The 21,074-nt window shown below is 41.1% G+C and overlaps 2 protein-coding genes and 1 pseudogene across 4 annotated transcripts in view; 2 read left to right on the top strand and 1 right to left on the bottom strand.

Annotated features, from left to right (window-relative positions):
* LOC148131688 (uncharacterized) overlaps nucleotides 1-21,074 on the bottom strand; it is a 221,946-nt gene that overhangs the window by 74,246 nt on the left and 126,626 nt on the right. The gene's annotated exons all lie outside the window — the stretch shown is intronic.
* Nucleotides 406-20,663, top strand: LOC113429937 (uncharacterized). 3 transcript variants are annotated; one of them, XM_087953178.1, is made up of 3 exons: nucleotides 430-507; nucleotides 9,163-9,330; nucleotides 18,024-20,663. In XM_087953178.1, exon 3 carries the CDS (start codon nucleotides 19,162-19,164, stop codon nucleotides 20,617-20,619), a length of 1,458 nt encoding a protein of 485 aa, XP_087809304.1. In that variant the 5' UTR covers nucleotides 430-507; nucleotides 9,163-9,330; nucleotides 18,024-19,161; the 3' UTR covers nucleotides 20,620-20,663. The 3 variants fall into 3 exon arrangements, with proteins under 3 accessions (XP_087809302.1, XP_087809304.1, XP_087809303.1); XM_087953176.1 differs by lacking the exon at nucleotides 9,163-9,330 and having other exon boundaries at nucleotides 406-507; XM_087953177.1 differs by lacking the exon at nucleotides 430-507 and having other exon boundaries at nucleotides 8,583-9,330.
* On the top strand, nucleotides 439-7,511 carry LOC148131690 (uncharacterized; annotated as a pseudogene).

Genomic DNA, 21,074 nt, shown 5'->3' with positions numbered 1-21,074 from the left:
AGCTTTAAAGTTTTGGGATGTAGAGATTTTTGATCTTCACTGAGAGTCACCTCTAAAAAAGCTGATTCTGTCAAAACATCAACTTTTAGGGCTGAGCTCATAACTAATCTTCGTAAGATCCCATCCCATTTCACTATTTCACTTGGCTCAATTGCAAAAGGTCGGTTGCTCGAAGTCAAAAACGACTTAATAGCTTTTAATCAGTGGAAATATGTTGCAAGCGCCTTAGGTGGAGACGGGACAAGCGTGTTTTTCTGCCTATCTGGAGATTAGTGGTTAAACAGGCAACGTTTGTGCCTAGAAAACCGACAATACAGCCGGCGGTTTCTGTAGTTGAGCTTAAACGAGTTAAAACCATCGAGTACTGTACTGCTAGAAAGGTTGGAAGGCGACGGGAAGAGTAGACGAAAGTCCAGTTCGCCGAGCTTCCTCTTCCGGATGGCTCATGGGAGGAAGGTGGTGTGTAGAGCGGCTTCTGTGCTCGTCCACGGATCGAAGCAGCAGCTGGTAAGTGAGTTGGGGACCTCAGGTGGGGGGAGAATCCGAGAGCAAATTCGGTTCCCTCCACGGCCTGGAAGCAGAGAAGCAACTGGTCTGAAGCGTGTCAGCTGCAGGTTCCTTCCCTCCCCAGATCGGAGCCCGCTGGGGCTGCACGCTGTGAAACTGGTGGCTGCAATTTTCTGCTGGGGGGAAGATCTCAAAAGCCTCTTTCAAGTTGAAGGTGGGTCCTTTGGGAATGGCTCCCCTCCAGAGGTTGTGGGGGCTCCCATCACTGGAGGACTGTGACAAAGTAACATAGCTGCAAAGAACCTTGGAGGTCTTAATATCATTTCAGACCAATGGCTGTCCCGTCTCTGTTTCAAAGCCACCAGTGAAGGAACACCCACAGCCTCTGGAGGGAGGTCATTCCCGAAGAACCAACCTTAACTCAAAAGAAACTTTTTAAATCATCCAGGCAGCAGAAAATTGCAGCCATTCTGTTCCACTGGCTAATTGTTCTCACTGTTAGGAAATGTTTCCTTAGTTGTAGGTTGCTTCTCTCCTTGTTTTGTTCCATTTGTTCTTGTTTTGCTTTCTGGTGCTTTGGAAAATAAGTTGACCCCCCTCAAGTATTGCAACACTGCTACCATGTGACCCCCCTAGTCTTTCCTTTCACTAGACTAGACATATCCAATTCCTGTAACCCTCCTTTATATGGTTATAAAGCCCATTAATTATCCCTATTGCTCTTCTCTGTGCTTTTTATAGAGTCTCAACACCTTTTTTATATTGTGTTGATGAAAACTGGTTGCAGTTGTGATCCAAGTGTGATCTTAACCAAAGGATTATAAATTGGCACTAATACTTTATGATTCTATCCCTCGGTTTAGGCAGCCAGAGTTTCTCAAGCTTCTTGAGTTGTTTTCCCCTTTAAGATTTTCATCCATGGAATCCTTCCCAAGCTGTCTCTTGGTTTGTTAAAATCAACTGTTTTAAAGTCTAAGACAGTGGTTCCCAAACTTTTTCAGTCCACCGCCCCCTTGGTGCTACAAACTTATCCTCAATGCCCCCCCACCCAGGGGAGAGATTCAAATTTCTGTGGGTGTGGCCTAATTTGAGGGTGTGACTTGCTGGTCACCTGACTGGGTGGGCGTGACTTGCTGGTCACATGACTGGGTGGGTGTGGCTTACTGGTCACGTGACTGGTGGTGTGGCTTGCTGATCACATGACTGGGTGGTGTGGTTTGGTGACTGGCAAACCAAATACAAGTGGTCCTCACTTAATGGCCGATTGCTTAGCAAGTGTTCTAATTTATGACTGGCCTCCCCAGAACTACTTGACCTGTTTTTGGAGTTTTGACAGTCATGCAAACACATATACACATACTCCCTTCCAACCCTGCTGGAGTAGGTCATTGGACTAGAATCAGCAAAGCAACTCTGATTAGATTCTAGTAGTGAATAAAATCTAATCAGAGATGCTTTGCCAATTCTTGTTGATTTGTTTTATTTGTACTTCTTTATTTTATGTTACTGAATTGCATTGACATGTCTGTCCCTTCTTGTGCACAGCCCAGCAGCTTTTGTGATTCGTTGCAGCAAAAATTACCGACCTCTGGCTTTGCTCTACTTTTCAAACATGCCAGCAGTGCGCCGTGTTCTAGGTGCCAGGCCTGCAGGCCCACCCCATTGAGCCCGCTGCACTGGAGGGACCTGCCCAAGCAAGTCCAAGCGGAGTGGTGCACCAAATCAGTGGGGTGAGCCTGGGAGAGGGAAAGAGAGAGAAAAAAAAGAAAGAAAGAGAGAAGGAAGAAAAGAAAGAGAAAACGGAAAGAAAGAAAAAGGGACAAAGAAAGGGGGGATGGAGGTATGGAGGGGGGAGGGGGAGAGAGGGAGAGAGAGAGACCTGTTGCATCAGATTGAAATGAGGCCTAGTTTAGAAGCCTTTTTCCACATTGAAACATCTTTGCCAGCATCTTTGCCAGCACATTGAAACATCTTTGGCTTCTATTAATTAAAGGTTTTGTGGACGAAACATGGCCAAGACTATCAGGAAGCTCTCACATTTGGTTGAGGCTTTAAACAGGATCCATTGGACCAGATCTCCACCCTAAAAAATTACTTTTCCCCAATGTGTTACAGTGCCAATTCTGAAGAAGGAAAAACTAAAATGTATTGGTGAATTACAAAGAGAACACACACACACACACACACACACACACTCCCTTCTAACCCTGCTGGAGCAGGTGATTGGACTAGAATAGATATCTCATTATCTTTCTCCTCCCTCTCTTCCTCCCTCCTCCTTTATTTCTTTTTCTTTCTGTCCCTTCCTTCCATCCACCCCTTTCTTTGTCCCTTTTTCTTTCTTTCCCTTTTCTCTTTCTCTTCTTCCTTCTCTCTTTCTCTCTTTCTCTCTCTTTCCTTTCTCTTTCCCTCTCTCAGGCTCACCCCATTGACTTCGTACATGGCTCCGTTCGGACTTGCTTGGGCAGGTGCCTCCGGTGCAAGAGGCTCAATGGGGTGGACCTGCAGGGCCTCACTCTGAACACGGTGGCGGCGGGGTGTTTGAAAAGGAGAGCAAAGCCACTCTGCCTTTGCTCTCCTTTCCCAACACTGCGTTCGTGGCGAGGCCCCGCCACCCCAAACACGGCGGCGGCGGGATGTTTGAAAAGTAGAGCAAAGCCACTCTGTCTTTGCTCTCCTTTCCCAACACTGCGTTCGGGGCAAGGCCCCGCGGGATCACCCCGTTGAGCTCCTTGCACCGGAGCGTGCAAGTCAATGGGGTGATCCTGCGGGGCCTCACCTCGAACGCGGCGGCAGCAAGATTTTTTCTCACCCCTGAATTGTGCCCTGCTGCTCGCCTCCAGCGCCCTCCCTGCCAGCCCCCTTTGCCTCTCAGTGCCCCCCTAAGGCATCCCACCACCCCCTGGGGGCGGTACTGCCCACTTTGGGAACCACTGGTCTAAGACGTTAGTTTTATTTTGCTCTATGGCTTGTGTCTGCATTATATTGAATTCCAGTATGACATGGTCACTCTCCTCCAAATTACCTGCAATTTCAAACCACCACCCCTTCTATAATTTCATCTCTGCCAGTAAGAATTTAGATCACTATAGGAGACCCCTAGTTCCCTCTTCTACCTTTTGGATGACAAAGTTAGGAATCTAATGGAATTTAAGGACAGGGAATTTAAGACAAGGCTGTCAAACTGGCGGCCTGCGGGCCAGATGCATCACATGCAGGCCACGCCTACCCCAGCTCCGCAAAGGGGGGAAAACGTCACGAAACGTCATGCGATGGCAATGTGACATGGCAAGTTCGACATCCGTGCTTTAAGACAAGATTGATCAGCCATTTGTCAGGAATGATATAAGGCATATGAGAAGGAGATTGGACTAGAAGACCTCCAAGGTCCGTTACAACTCATAACTTATTCTGTTATGGACTTGCTATTCTCTTGGCAACAAAATTGGACTGATTCTGCCACTAGTCCTTTTCTGGGATCTTTGTTTTTTTAACTTCCATGTCTTGCCAATAAGCACGGTATTTTCTATTGGTGCCGCATTCTTGTATTAACCAGGTTCAACTGTTCTTTAAAAAAAAAAAGCTATTGAGAACCTTGGGATGTTCAGTTGTGTAGGTAGTCCTCGCTTACCATTTGTTTCCCTGAGCCTTTAAAGTTACAGTGACACTATAAAAGCAGGTGTACACCTGGTCCAGAAATCTGTGTTCATCAGTGACCTGAACAAGTCAGCACTTCCTGTGGTTATGAAATTGCAGGAAGAGGAGAGACACCGACTTGGGTTCTGCCAACCGTTGCACATTTATGATGGCTGCAGCATCTCACACTCAGGATCCCTATTTGTGAGCTAGATTCTGACAGGCAAAATTAGTGGGAATGCTGGCAGGGAATTGCAAGTTGCAGTTTGTGAAATTGCCTTTAAGAACCCACAGGGATTTGCTTAACAATGGCAGAGGAACAGATGTAAATTGGCACTGTTATGTGACATCAGGCTTCAGGACTGGCTGCTTAGTGACACAGAAGCCAGTCCCAATTGCACTCAGTAACTCAGGACTGCTTGAATTGGGATGTCACCAGACTGTAGGCAGTATTTTCTACTCTTTATTTGCAGCTGAGGACTTTCATGAGCAAAACTGGTGCTTCAAATCTTGCAGAGGCTTTAGGCAACATTTCATCAGTTAAAGCCCCCACATCTCTTAAATTTAGCTCAGAAGGTTTGACTGTAACCCTTTTGGGACATTTTGTCAGGCTGAAAACTCATGGAGCTTCCACATATATTCATTTGCAGGTTTTTGTATCCGTATTTCTTGTTAGAGTTTGCAGCAGAAATTCAAGTCCAGAAAACACACAGATGACTGACTCAGCAGGATTCATTAAACTTCTTTTTATATAAAATAATATGGGTAAAGTTTACAATACCATTTGTAGTGTCTTTCAACGTAACATAAGCAAAAAACATAAGCAGCAGCAGTTTAGAGGAGAACAGTTTCAGGAAGCAAGCAAGTTAGTTTTTCTTTCACTTTAGAGCTGAGCACAGAACAGAGATAAACCACGTCCAGATTCTCTCTTTAAGTTTCAGCCCCCAATTCAGCTCTCATTGGTTGACCTTGTTACTAAGTTTTATTCCAGTTCATGAATATACTCTGACATTTCTTTCTGAATGTATACATCTACAATTATATAATCTATCCCCAGTACATCCAGATATATTTGATGATAACCCCTTGCAGTGCTAAGAATTTGTGACTGACCCAAGTCAACAACATACCGTATATACTCAGTATAAGTCGATCCGAATATAAGCCGAGGCACCTAATTTTACACAAAAACTGGGAAAACTTATTGACTCGAGTATAAGCCGAGGGTGGGAAATGCAGCAGCTACTGGTAAATTTCAAAAATAAAAATAATTAATTTGGGAAATGATCTCACTATCATGAAAGGTTTAATTGATTCACTAACCCAAAAGAAGAAGATGATGATGACAGCGGGAGGCAGGAGTCACTCTCTTCCCCTCCCTCGGAGGCCCCTGAGTCAGGAGTCACTACCGCCCGGCGCGCCCCAGTCCCGCCGCCTCGGGAAGGGAAAGGCAAAGCGCTTTTTGCCTTTCCTTCCCGGCTAAGGCTGTTGGGAGTCAGCTGCCGCCGGAGGCGCGACTCCACACCATTTTTTTTTCAGAGGGATCTGACTCGAGTATAAGCCGAGGGGGATTTTTTCAGCACAAAAATTGGGCTGAAAACTAGCTTATACTCGGTATATACAGTAATTTCATGGTTGAATAGATATCTTGGTAGTCTTCCATGTTTCAAATGAATCATAATTAATGTAAGAGGTTATTCTAGCATGTGACATGTTTCTTTTTCACTGTAATGTATTTTTTTTCACATCTTCTCCAACCATTTTATACACAATTAAAGTTACACTTTTCTTTGAAACTTGTAGAGAAAGAGGATGGCAATAAGAACACTCTGGACAACTGAGAATAACAAGCAACGTTGAAAAGGAAATCAAAACGTTGATCCAGAAATCAAAATATATTCAATTTCCTTCAGAAAACCACCCAATTTTCCTTCTCCAGCAGCTGATAGACAAAAGAGAGAAATCTAACATGAGATTTTGAGCGGGAAAAAGGAGAGTATACGAAAGCAACTCAAGGATACATTGCATGAAAGATCAAGGAATATTATTTTTCATTCAGAAAAAGACTGAAATATCTGGAAGTTAGGGGGGAGGAAAAGGTCTTATTGGGCACAGTGCATAGGGCAAACAATGTTGCAGGCCTTGCTCTGGGAAGAAACGAACAGCTTGAATCAAAGCACTACTGAATAAGGGATCATCCATACTTTTGACCTCAAGAATATCAGTTGTAGAAAAGCTCCATAGATCTGCTTATTGTAGGAAAAGCACAGATTGCAAATCATAGCTGATTAAGCAAGATCTAAACTGGAGAAAAGCCATATAAATTATCTGAATATGACAAAAGATTTAGTCAGAACAGCTCCCTTGTGGTTCATGGAACAACCCACATAGGGGAGAAGCCATACGAGTGCTTCCGATGTGGTGAATATTTTAGTGAGCATGGCAACATGGTGATACATCACAGGACACCTATCACATAAGAGTGTCCAGATGGTGTGAAAGTTTCATTGGAAATTACCACCTCACAAGACAACACAAGAGAGAAACCCTTTGAATGCCCTATCTGTGGGAAAGGTTTTGGTCTGAATTGCCACTCATGAGATACCAGAGGACTCACACGGGGAAAAAATACATTTGAATGTCCTTTCTGTGGAAAAGATTTCAGTTACAATTCCAGCCTGCTGGCACACCAGAGAACTCACGCGGGATAGAAACCCTTTGAATGTACTGATTGTGGGGAAAGTTTCAGTCGGAATTATAAGCTGGTGACACAGCAGAGGATTCATACAGGAGAGAAACCATTTGGAATGTCCAGATTGTGGGAAACGTTTCAGTGAGAATTCCAACCTGATGAAACACCAGAGAACTCACACAGGAGAGAAACCATTTGAATGTCCTGATTGTGGTAAAAGTTTCAGTCAGAATTCCAACCTGGTGAAACACCAGAGAACTCACACAGGAGAGAAACCATTTGAATGTCCTGGTTGTGGGAAAAGTTTCAGTTACAATTCCAGATACACCAGAGGATTCACTCTAGGGAAAAACCATATCAGTGTCCAGATTGTGTGAAAAGTTTCCTTTGGAATTTTGAGCTGTTGAGACACCAGAGGACTCACACAGGAGAGAAACCATACAAGTACCCAGACTGTGGGAAAGATTTCAGTACTAAGGATAGCCTTATAAATCATGCCCTTATACACACAGGGGAGAAAACATTTAAGTGCCTTGAGTGTGGACGGTGCTTCAGGAAACATTCCACCTTTATTGCACCCTTATCCTAAAGTGATGAGTGATGGCCTAATGTGATGAGTGTAGAAAAGGCTTGAATTTTAAGTCCAGCTGAGAAATTGACTCTTATTTGACTACAAAGAATTACAAGAGAGAGGATTTTAAATTGATCAGTGGTTATACCTCCAAATCCATAGTAGATATAAACAAGATAATAAAGATTTCGGAATGTATAACAAACTCCAGCACTTAGATAAAATTTTATTAGGATCAAACAAAAAAAATATAACTAAATTTTACAAATACTGGAAGTAGAACTAGAACAAGAGATAGTCAAAGGAAATATGATAGCTTGGAGCAGGACTGTCAGACGGAGTATTACATTAACAGAATGGGAAAGGATTTGGAACAGAAACAACAAGATCACAAAATCGGCAGCTTATAAAGAAAACGCATACAAAATGTTTTACAGATGGCACCTTCCCCCTTCGAGGTTGGCGAAGATGCACCCCAACACGAGTCCAAAATGTTGGAAATGTAAAAGTATAGATGGAACCTTTTTCCACATGTGGTGGTCATGTAAGGAAACCCAGAAATACTGGCAAAGAGTTAGAAAATGGCTAGAGGAGATAACCAAAGAACAAATTGAATATAAACCAGAGTCCTTCCTATTAGGGATTTTTGACAAACAATTATTAAAAAAGATGAAGTATATAATAATACATATCTTAACAGCAGCCAGGCTAGCATTTGCTCAGTGCTGGAAACTACCCCACATACCTACAGATCAGATGATCATCCAGAAAATTTCAGATTGTGCAGAAATGGACAAACTAACCCTAGCCCTAAAAAACAAAGAGTCTTCAATATATTACAACAACTGGAATTCCTGGCACAAATGTTTAGACCAAAGATAGATCGTGTATTATAAGGTATAAAAAAAAGAGAGAATGGGATAAACTTATTTGAGTGTAATCCAAATATAGATACGGATAAGATGTGCGTATATGATACAGTTTAAGAAGAAAAGATCTTACAAACTCTCGAAAAGGAAAATGTTTTTAAATGTTCACCCTCCCTTCTTTTTCTTTTCTTTTCCTTTCTTTTCGCATTTCTTTCTCTCTTTCTTGCTTTTTTCTGGTTTTGTTATTTGTGTATATGTTGTAGATTTGTTCTTTTTAATTGTAAAATTAATAAAAATTGTTTTTTTTAAAAAAAAAGAATTTGCTTGATTGTTTTTGTCATCAAATATGTCATAGTATTAGATGGGAAGGAGGAAAGAAAAAATTGGAACATGTTAGTTTGATAATGGCTATCTGGCTGGCCATCAGCAGCAGAAGTAGCTGGATATTTATTTCTGCCGAAATGGTGCAATTCAGCAAAAATCTTTTTAGGAGTGTTCTCTCCATTTTTATCAATAATAAATGATAGAAATGCCACATGCAGAGTCCCAGCCTTCTTCTCCCTGGGTATCCTCAAGATTTTCCACCCAAAATTTCCCAGGCAGAATCTCTTTGGGATAAGAGCGCTTAGGCTATAGTTAGAGACTGCGGCTCCTCATACAAGGAGAAAACAAGAGGAAAGAGAAATAGTTTATCTTTTCCTAACAATTCCATAGGGTTCAGCGTTTATCTTTTCCTAACAATTCATTGAACCAAGCATGTCTGCTCAAATTGTGAATGAGACATGCAAATGGAAGAAACCATATGAATAGCAAGTGTATTGGAGGAGTTTGAGGCAATGACAAAAGCAGTGTAAAATTTCAGATGTAAAGGCTGTTCTGCCTTGCAGGTGACCTTCATCGAGAAGAGCTATAGGACTATTGAGTTGAGGAGAAAAGGGATTGTGGTTTTGAGCACAGGATCTCCAGTTTTATTCGCAACTCCTGCTGTGATCTCCTTCACTTGGAGGTGCCTCCTTGTTAGTCTTTGATGGCTGGGAGGTGTGAGCAGAACCAAGGTATTGATACTTTTGTGGTTCCCCCCTTGATAGGAAAACGTGAGGGAAAAAATTGTACAGTAGGTAATGTTTCATTTTTAAAACAGCATTGCATAAGAAGCATGAATAGATTTTTTTTGGGGGGAAGGAAAGTTTCAGCGTTTCTGTAAACATTGGGACAATGTGATGCAAAGCTCTCTTTCCAACACAGGGGAGACCTTTCCTGTTCTTTCACTTCTCTCCCAGGATTCCTTAATTTGTTTCAAAAATTCCTTCAGTTAAAGTGGAACATTATTTGTAGCAGCGAAAGTGATATTTTAGCTATGCAGATGGATTATCCTGATTTTGTTGGGATTGGAAGACACCAAAGAGTTCCAAGTTTGTTTATTTCACCAACAAGATTCAAAAAGACAGGTCACATTGCATCTGATCCCTTTGAAGGATACTCGGTGACCAGGAGCTGATCAGGATTGGCCTGTGGAGAAACCAAGAGGTCCCTGGGCCTGAGTCTCAAGCTCCAAGTGACTCGGAATTTAAATATGTGCAAAATTTCTACAATTTAAAATAGTAAAATGCTTAATATGTTTAATCACTTTTCCTTTTTCTCTTTCTTTGGTGTGTCATATTTTAGTGCACATCTTTATCATGTCTCATTTTATTATGGTTAGGAGTTGGAAACTCTTCCAATGATCCCAAAGCCTCTGAATCTCTTAAATAAGGCCAACCTAAGAGTCAGAGGGAATGATCTACATGTCAGAGTTCCAAGTAACAGGCCCAATGAAATCAAAACTCTACGGCTTGAACTCTCCTCAAAGTAATTGTTTATTAGGAATGCCATATTGGCATAGTTGGTGAACAGCCAACTCTGAAGGACATGAGGTTCTCCCCACCCAAATCAAAACCCAAAGTTCTTGTCCCTTGGTCACAGACCTTCTTCGGCTATCTTGGTCCACGCCCTTCCAAATGCCTGGTGGGGAGATCCTTGGCTCCCATGGGAAAGAATGTTATTTATAACTCCCCCAGTTATCTCTACCTCCTCCCTCATATTCCCCCAGCAGCAACTGACTTGCTATGGCAGCCCTGAAGATTTTCAAAATAGTTTCAGGGCTGACAGCATGTTTTAGTTAACCCTAGAGGAGAAAAGCACATCCACCCAGAATCATAGGAGCTTGTATGAAACTGAGGGAAGATTAGGGGAAAGAGGGGGGAGAGGGCAAAGGGTGCTCACATCACCTGCCTCTTCGGAGTGTCTTGCATGCACCAGCCCTCATGGCCGACATTTAAACAAAAGGATGTTTTTGGCAAACAGAGGTGCAACCCCATGAGATGCTTGGGAGTGAGGGGCGGGGGGTCCTCAGCCTCCATATAAGGTTTCTTTTACACCAAAGTCCTTTTTCATCAACCATTGCTTCCCACACTTGTCCTTCCTACAATCCCGCTCACCTCTCAGGTTCACTCACTCTCAAGTGCCCATTGCTCTCAGTATTGCTGTTGGGGTTATCCCCTTTGTTGTCTCCGTTGGAGCGCTATATGGTGCTCCAAAGCCTGCCGCTATTGCCTCCTCCCTCACAGAGAGGCTGAAATGCGGAGGGCTGAGGGTGACATTGTGTTTTCCCCACCAGCGCCATGGGTAGACCATGAAGTCGCTGAAGCCCAGGATGGTAGGTATAGGTGGCGGTCATTCTGTTCAATGCTGCCGCCCACAAAGATAAGGTGGTGGAGGGAGACCTGTTCTGGGCCTGCCGTGCTCAGCCGAAGGGTACAGTCCACCTGGGCGGGGGGGAGGGCGAGGCTCGGCCACCTTTTGCCTGGCTCTTGGCTTGCACAGGGCCTCCAGGTGGCTGCCACCTGCTCGTCCTCCCTCCCCTCTGTTTTGGGTCTCATATCTAGCCCACAACAAGGGGATGTGCCGCTTTCAGGCCAGCCTGGCCAGCAGGTAGGTAAGCAGGTGGCCCTCAGAGGAGAGTGCTGCACTGGGGCTGAGTCCGCTGTATTGCTAGAAAGGATGGGAGGAAAGGAGAAGCACAGAGGGACTTTGTTAGGTATAACATTGATACCAAATATGGTTTGGGTGAATAAATATATAAAACTTAGATATCATGGTTTAAGTGCTTATCACTTTAAGCACAATGCAGCAGGCAATTAGCCGATTAAGGGTGCGGTTAGAAGTTACAATATAAGGAAGCATTAGAAGCTGGAAAGCTTACTGTGTGTTGCTGCGACTAACTGTGTCTTACTGCGACTAATTGTGAATGCCTGTGACTGAACTGTTCTTGTCTGGCTATTGTTTGCTGATTTACTGCGTAATTCTACTGTTCTACTGTTTGAACTTCTTGCTGAATATCCAGCGTTTGCTCCTCTGGAGAGAGGCAATCGAGGAGGAGAAGATATCTTTATCAGCTGATAAAGATATTGCAAGGACTCTTAACTTGGACTATAATAGTGAGTCTTACTGGATGGAAATACTGTGAATGACTTAATGGACTGAATGACAATACTTTAAACTCTAAATGGATTAAAACTATTTAAACTACAAACAGTGTTTGTGTTCAGTGTGTGTATACTCTGGGGCCCTTCCACTCTCGTTTGGCTGCCTGGCTTGACTACTGCTGCAATACTCTGCTAGGGGTTAATCCCCAAACCCTAACATGGTTATGGGCCCAGCAGCATAGTCTAACTAACCAGGATATAGCAGAGAGAGTTGGTGTGAGTTGCACATTACTGTAAAAACAAACTGTTTTAATTAGTTTAAAATAGTCAAAATATCTGAAGAGTAATGGCACAAGTAAATTTGTCACAACTGTCCATGATATCCAGGCTGGATGGAACAAACTATGTTTCATGGTCAATGAAATGTAGTTTACTTCTACGTAGAGAAGGTTTGTGGGACATTATAGCAAACCCACCAGATGTGAGTAGCTGGGATCCTGCTGATGATGATGATAACTTAAAAGTTACAAGACTTTAAACTGAAGAATGAGCAGGCTTTATGCATCATAGGACTGACTTCTGTGATCAGCAGCTTGTCCATATTCGTGGAGAAGAAAATGCTGCAAACTGCTGGGAGAACCTCAGGAAGATTTATGTTCGGGACAGTGTAGGAGCACATATAAATCTTACACGGAAGCTTTTTCAACGCATCTTCCAGAGGAATGGAGATATGTTAGTTCATTTAAACTGTATGAAGAGCATTTTCAAGAATTGCAAGAAAAAGAGCTTATATTTAATGAACTGCAACAAGTCTACATAATATTATCTTCATTAGATCAAAGCTATGATGACTATGTAACTTCGCTAGAGGTATTGCCAAAAGAAAGCCTCTCATTAACCGACATAACAGGTAGGCTACTAGAAGAAGCCAGAAGAAGGCGTGAGCGTGACGAGCTGAGAGAAGATAAGAAAGAAGAGAAATTATCTTCAAAGCTTGAAAGAAACCAGATTAGCAAAGTACAGCACCCGGAAGAAGAGAATTTATCTTCGACGGCATACACAATTAAAAAGTGTTTTAATTGTGGAGGCAGAGGACATTTGGCAAGATTTTGTAAAAGAGAAAAAGCCAGAATATAAAAAAGCCAAAGAAAGTATTTGAACTAGCCACGTTTAGCAACTCTGATGTGAAGAATGATATATGGGTGGTTGACAGTGGCGCATCCCACTGCATCACAAGAGATAAGACAAAATTTATAAAAATGTCTAAAAGTTCTCAACATATATCTCTTGCAAACGGTTGGAATCTTAACGCTAAAGGTGAAGGTCTTGCACATTGTCCGTGCATAAACCAGGATATAAAAATGTTGTATGTACCGCAACTAAAGTTTAATTTGCTTTCAGTAAGGGTATTAGATAAATTAGGTTATGTAATTACTTTTAAAGATAATAATTGCATAATTGAAAAAGATAACAAAAGGGTAACTGCAGCTTTAAATGGAACATTATATGTCTTAGATAATAGTAAGAAAGGGGAGGCACAGACTGTATTTAATAATATAAAACCTCATAATGAATGTATCCATTTATTGCATAGGCGTTTGGGGCATGTAAATTTTAAAATGCTAAAACGTACAGTTGAGTTATCTGAAGGAATAAGGTTAAAACATTGTGATAAATATTTGCGTTGTAATGTTTGCTGTGAAGATAAGAGCAAAGTATTGCCTGCAAATAGGCTAAATAGTTTCAAAACAAAAGAACCTTTAGAAGTGGTATTTGCAGACATCATAGGTCCAAAGAAACCCAGTATGGGGGTGCTAGATATATACTGAGCATTATGGACCATTATTCTAGATATGGGTTTTGCTATTTAATGAAAAGCAAAACTGAAACATATCAACATTTTTTCAATTGGCTAAAGTTTGCTGAAAGAAAGGCTAAAAGGCAACTGATAACCCTGGTGACAGATAATGGTACGGAATTTATTAATAACAAATTCCAGAACAGACTTAAGGTAGCTGGAATAGAGCATAAGAAGTCTGCTACATACAGGCCAGAACATAACGTTTTTATTGAAAGAAGAGGCCAAACACTACAGGCAATGGTTAGAACAATGTTAAATGATTCTGGGTTACCTGATTCTTTGTGGGGAGGCTACAATGTGTGCTAATAACATATTGAACAACGTTGTTAACACAACAACAGGTGAAATACCATTCACCAGGTGGCATGGCAGGAAACCTGACCTAAGTTACCTGCACACATTTGGTGCACCAGCATGGGTGCATATTCCTGCACAACTCAGAAAAAAAGGGCAACATAGAGCTAAAAGATTTTTCTTCGTTGGTTATCAGGCAAACCATAGGGCATATAGATTTTGGGAGAAAGGCACATCTAAAGTGTTATGTAGTGCTAGTGCCCAATTTCTAGAACATGAAGGATGGGAGAAATTAGAACAGGATGCCAATAAAGATGTAATTATTGAATCCTATAGAAATCCCATTAGTTATCCCTGTAACTTTAAAAATAAAGTAAAGAGACAAACACAGGATGAAATAGTGCCCATAAAGGAAGAAACAGATTCAATAGCTGAACAGGATGAGAAAGATGAACAGGTAGTAGTTCAAGAAAGTCCTCCTGTAAGCCCTGTAATTCCCAGAAGAACTACACGTGTATCTAGACCGCCTGATAGGTACCAGGCTAACACAGTGTGCCAGATTAATCAAGTTCCTAATTCTGTTGAAGAAATTAAAAAGTATCCTACTAAGGAAAAAGAAAGATGGTATGCAGCAATGAATAAGGAACTGAATTCATTAAGAGATATGAAAGTGTATGAGAATGCCAAATTACCTGTAGGTAAGAAGTCCATTGGCTGCAAATGGATATTTAAGGTAAAAACAGATAAAGATGGTAATTTAATCCATAAGGCAAGGTTAGTAGCCCAAGGTTTTAGGCAGAATGCCAATGACTACGATGAGGTGTTTGCACCTAGTCTTAAGGCAGCAACCTTGAGGGCAGCTTTAGTGTGGGCAGCTAGTAAAAACTATATAGTTAACCATCTAGATGTGGAAACTGCTTACTTGCACGCCCCATTAAAACATATTATTTATATGAAAAAACCTGTTGGTATTAAAAGTGAAAATAAGGATAATAATGATTGTTGGTTGTTAAAGAAAAGCCTATATGGTCTTAAACAATCAGGCTATGAATGGAACCAGTATATTGTAAAGGAACTAGACAATATAGGATTTAAAGCTGGTTTAGCCGATCCATGTCTGTTTAAGAGAGAGACAAATGGGAAAGTATCATTATTATTACTATTCACAGATGACATTGCTTTGATAACTGAAACTAATGATGAAGCTAATAAAATAATAGCATCATTAGGAAAGAGAATAAAGATCAAGCAATTAGGGGAGATAAAGAAGTATCTCGGTTTGAATATAAAGAAAACACGGAAAGGTTTTAAGATATCTCAGGAAGATAAGATAAGCAAATTGCTAAAAGATTACAAGATGGAGCTTTGTAAGCCGGCTAAGACTCCAATGAGTCAGGAGTTTAGCAACACTGATGAACAAAGCCCGGAGTTTGATAAGGTGATTTATCAATCTTTAATTGGTAGTTTGAGTTATATTAGTAATTGGTCTAGACCAGATATATCGTACTGTGTGAATCAGTTGGCTAGATTCAATTCTGCACCGTGTGAAAGACACTGGAATGCAGCTAAGAGGATATTAAGATATCTTAAAAGACAATGAATTATTCATTGTATTTAGAACCAAAGGGTGATTTAATTCTGAGTGCTTATGCAGATGCTAGCTTTGCATCAGAAAAAGACACTAGAAAGTCGACTTCAGGAACAGCCATAATGCTGGGTAAGACATTAATAGGCTGGAAGTCAATAAGACAACAGCATATAAGTTTGTCTACTATGGAGGCAGAATTCTCCTGTTTATCACTGTTATGTACAGAATTAATAATGTATAAACAAATGTTAATTGATATAGGTATAACTGTGGATTATCCTTTAATTATACATGAAGATAATCAGGCAGCAATTCAAATGGCCACAAATATTGGAGTAAAAACAAGGAGCAAGCATACAGATCTAAGATACCTAAACGTGAGACAATCTGTAAGAAGTAAGATGATTCAGCTAGAGTACTGTATGTCGGAGGACAATTTAGCTGATAATTTTACTAAAGCCCAAAATGCCAGTAAGCACCAGGAGAGTTGTGAAAACTATGGGGTTAGATTGTAAAGGTATTATATATTTATTTCACCCAAAAGGGGAGTATGTTAGGTATAACATTGATACCAAATATGGTTTGGGTGAATAAATATATAAAACTTAGATATCATGGTTTAAGTGCTTATCACTTTAAGCACAATGCAGCAGGCAATTAGCCGATTAAGGGTGCGGTTAGAAGTTACAATATAAGGAAGCATTAGAAGCTGGAAAGCTTACTGTGTGTTGCTGCGACTAACTGTGTCTTACTGCGACTAATTGTGAATGCCTGTGACTGAACTGTTCTTGTCTGCTATTGTTTGCTGATTTACTGCGTAATTCTACTGTTCTACTGTTTGAACTTCTTGCTGAATATCCAGCGTTTGCTCCTCTGGAGAGAGGCACCGGAGGAGGAGAAGATATCTTTATCGGCTGATAAAGATATTGCAAGGACTCTTAACTTGGACTATAATAGTGAGTCTTACTGGATGGAAATACTGTGAATGACTTAATGGACTGAATGACAATACTTTAAACTCTAAATGGATTAAAAACTATTTAAACTACAAACAGTGTTTGTGTTCAGTGTGTGTATACTCTGGGGCCCTTCCACTCTCGTTTGGCTGCCTGGCTTGACTACTGCTGCAATACTCTGCTAGGGGTTAATCCCCAAACCCTAACAGACTTCCTCTTCTGGATGACCGATGGGAGGAAGGTGGTGTGCACAGTGGCTTTTGTGCTCTGCTAAGGAGCAAAGCAGCAGCTGGAAGGTGAGTTGAGGCTAGGCTGAAGCATAGCAGCTGCTGCTGCATGTTCCTTCCCTCCCCAAATTGAAGCCCACTGGTACTGTAAACTCTGAAACTGGTGGCTGCGATCTTCTGGTGGGAAGATTTTAAAAATCTGTTTCAAGGTAAGGTTGATTCTTTGGGAATGGCTTCCCCTCCACATGTTGTCAGTGCTCCATCACTGGAATGAGCTGAAACTTCTGTCCCTATCCTCTGCTCATTTCAGACAAGTGGCTGTGCAGTCTCTCTTTTTAAAAGCCACCACTGATGGAGCACCCACAACTCCTGAAGACAAGCTGTTCCACTCGTTAATTGTTCTCACTGTCAGTATTGTGTCATGGGAAAGGAGTTTGTCATAACAGGAAGTTCTAGGTTGCTTCTCTCCTTGATTAGCTCCATCCATTGCTTCTTGTCTTGCCTTCTGGTGCTTTGGAAACTAAGTTGACACCCTCTTCTTTATGTCAACTCCTCAAGTATTGGAACTCTGTTCATCCATTCAGTGTTTGTATTTTTACTTCCATGTCTTGCCAATAAGTATGGTTATTTTCTCTGTCATCCATGTATTAACCAGGTTCAATTATGCTTAATCCAGCGTTTTCTAATAAATAGCTATTGAGGACCTTTTGGCATCTTTCATTGCACAGGTACTTCTCACCACTTCTTCCCTGAGCCTTCAAAGTTACTATGACATGGGATGTCAGCAGAGGGGTTGTGGAAGGTGTATTCTGCTCTTATTTGTAGCGGAGGGCTTCTATGAGCCAAAAGTGTTGCTTCAAATCTTGCAGAGGCTTTAGGCATCATTTCATCAGTTTAAACCCACAGACCCCTAAATTTAGCTCAGAAGGTTTGACTGTAACCATTTTGGGATATTTTGTCAGGTTTGAAAGACAGATTTTCACCATGTATACATACTACATATGTAGGTGGATGTATCTATTTCTTTCTACAGGCATATATCTGCAATTATATAACCTATATCCAGCACTTCCAGATATATTTCATGGTCACACTTTGCATTGCTAAAAAAAAATTGTGATTGACCCCAATCAACAACTGAATTTGAATGGAAATTTGAACATGGAGCTCAGTAGTCCTCCATGTATCAAATGAACCATAAATAATGTAAGAGATTATTCCAGTATAGGGGCATGTTTCGTTTTCATTGTAATATATAATATAATATTAATGTTATGTAATATAATTTCTTATTTTTTCACATCATCTCTAACCATTTTATAAACAATTAAAGTTCCGCTTTTCTTTGAATCTTACAGACAAAGAAGATGGCAATAAGAGCACTCAGGACAACTGTAAATAACAAGCGACATTGAAAATGGAAGAAAATCAAGCCAAAAATCAAAATATTTTCCATTTCCTTCAGAAACCACACACAATTCTCCTCCTCCTCCAGAAGTTTAGGCAAAAGAGAGAAAATCAAGAAAGAATAAACAGATTATGCAGAACTCAAGGATAAATTACGTGAAAAGTCAAGGGAGGTTCATTCAGCAAAAGAGAAATATTTGGAAGTCAGTGGGGAGGAAAAGGTCAATAACAAAAGTCACGTAGAACACACAGGAATGCAGGCCTCTCCTTGTGAGGAAGAAAACTGCTTGAATTAAAGCACCACTAAACAAGACAGTGTCCATATTTTTTTCCTCCTCAAGAATATCAGTTATGGAAAAGCTCCATAGATTTGCCTATTGTGGGAAAAGCACAGGTTGCACATCACAGCTGATTATGTACTAGAGGAGCCAGAAAGGAGAAAAGCCATAAAAATTACCTCAATGTGGCCAAATCTTGTCAAAAAGCTCCCTTGGGGTTCATGGAAGCACCCACACAAGAGAGAAGCCATAAAAGTGCTCCCAATGTAGTAAATGCTTTAGTGAGCATAGTAATGTGGTTATACATCAGAGGTCTCATAGCAGGGACAAAATGTATGAGTGTGCAGATTGTGTGAAAGTTTCATTAGAAATTCCCAGGTCATGAGGCACCAAAGGACTCACACACAGGGAAAAACCATTTGAATATCTTTTGTGTGGGAAAAGCTTCAGTGAGAATTCCAGTCTGGTGAAGCATCCAAGGACTCACACAGAAGTGAAACCGTTTGGATATCCAGATTGTGGAAAAATTTTCAGTCATAATTCCATTCTGATTATACATCAGTAGATTGACTCTAGGAAAAACTGTATGAGAAAAGGGATTATGGGAAAAGCTTCATTAGAAATTTCCATCTCACGAGACACCAGAGAACTCACACAGAAGAGAAACCCTTTGAATGTCTGATTATGGGAAAACTTTCAGTTGTAATTCCAACTTACTGATACACCAGAGGAATCACAAAGGAGAAAACCCTTTCACTGTCCTGACTGTGGGTGAATTCCAGCCTGGTAAATACATCACAGGATTCACTCCATGGAGAAACCCTATGAGTGTCGAGAATGTGGGAAAGGTTTTATTAAAAATTCCCACCTCATGAGACACCATAGGACTCACACAGGAGAGAAACCTTTTGAATGTCCTCTCTGTGGGAAATATTTTAGTGATAATTCCAGCCTGGTGAAACACCATAGGACTCACACAGGAGAGAAACCCTTTGAATGTCCTCTCTGTGGGAAACGTTTTAGTGATAATTCCACGCTGGTGAAACACCAGAGAACTCACACAGGAGAAAAACCTTTTCAATGTCCTGATTGTGGGAAACGTTTCATTAGAAATTCCCACTTCATGATACACCAGAGAATTCACACAGGAGAGAAACCATTTGAATGTCCTATCTGTGGGAAAAGTTATAGTGATAATTCCAGCCTGGTGAAACACCAGAGGACTCACACAGGAGAAAAACCCTTTGAATGTTCTGACTGTGGGAAAAGATACAGTCAGAATTCCTACCTGGTAATACATCAGAGGATTCACACAGGGGAGAAACCCTTTGAATGTCCTGACTGTGGAAAAAGGTTCAGTCAGAATTCATCTCTGGTAGTACACCAGAGGATTCATACAGGAGAAAAACCCTTTGAATGTCCTATCTGTGGGAAAAGTTTCAGTCACAATACCAGCCTGATGAATCACCAGAGTACCCACACTGGAGAGAAACCTTTTGAATGTCCTGATTGTGGAAAAAGTTTTAGCCAAAATTCCCACCTCATGAGACACCAGAGGACTCACCCAGGAGAGAAACCCTTTGAATGTCCTATTTGTGGGAAAAGTTTCAGTGAGGATTCCTATCTCATAATACACCAGAGGACTCACACAGGAGAGAAACCCTTTGAATGTTCAGATTGTGGGAAAAGTTTCAGTCGAAATTCCTACCTTATGAACCACCAGAGGACTCACACAGGAGAGAAATCCTTTCAATGCCCAGATTGTGGGGAAAGTTTTGTTAGAAATTTCCACCTCATGAGACACCAGAGGACTCACACAGGAGAGAAACGCTTTAAATGTCCGGATTGTGGAAAAAACTTCAGTCAAAATTCCCACCTCATGAGACACCAGAGGACTCACACAGGAGACAAACCCTTTGAATGTCCTGATTGTGGGAAAAGTTTCAGTCAGAATTCCCACCTCATTAACCACCAGAGTACTCACACAGGAGAGAAACCCTTTGAATGTCCTGACTGTGGGAAAAGTTTCAGTCGAAATTCCCACCTCATGAATCACCAGAGGACTCACACAGGAGAGAAACCTTTTGAATGTCCTGATTGCGGGAAAAGTTTTAGTCGTAATTCCTATCTTGTAATACACCAGAGGACTCATACCATGGAGAAATCTTTCAAATGTCCAGTCTGTGGACTTTACTTCAAGCATAAATCATACCTAATTGCACACAAGGAAATCCACATGAGGCAAAAGTTGAGTTTAGAGAAGTCTTGAATTTCATTTGTGATCTCCCATTCATAAAGTGTAGTTGAGAAATTGACTGTTTGAATTCTGGCCTGGTTCTTTTTCAAACTTTTCTCAGGATTAAGTGGGTAGAGAGAAAAAGAAAGTGGTTATCAGCAGAATCTTCTGGATATTTCCTTTTGCAGAAGTAGTGGAATTTCTCAAAAAGAATTTTGGGTGGTTTTGTATGTTGATTATGGACCCACAAGTGGAATTTCACTACCTTGGTTTTGCTCAGATTTTAAGCCTCAGAATTCCCCACCAGCATAAAAATAGTCCTCTAGATAAAACTATTATGGGTCTTGCAATTACAGTTGTATGTTGCAGCAATTGTTAAGTGAGATTGCTTTCCTTAACTACCCAAATCCCCCTGCTCTCCCTAAGGGAGTTACTAATCGAATGTGCAAGTTTAATAAATCAAATGTGCAAGACTTGTGGAAGTGGGT

This window comes from Notechis scutatus, chromosome 2 (assembly GCF_049901735.1).
Source record: "Notechis scutatus isolate UNSWTSFEM ecotype Mainland chromosome 2, rNotScu1.2, whole genome shotgun sequence".
Lineage (NCBI taxonomy): Eukaryota > Metazoa > Chordata > Lepidosauria > Squamata > Elapidae > Notechis > Notechis scutatus.
The sequence above is the reverse complement of the archived record's forward strand: the minus strand, read 5'-3'. Positions and strand labels throughout refer to the sequence as shown.

Bases quoted from the DNA above. Each gene is read 5' to 3' on its own strand.
- LOC113429937 (XM_087953176.1), top strand. From the start codon at position 19,162: ATGGAGAAACCCTATGAGTGTCGAGAATGTGGGAAAGGTTTTATTAAA.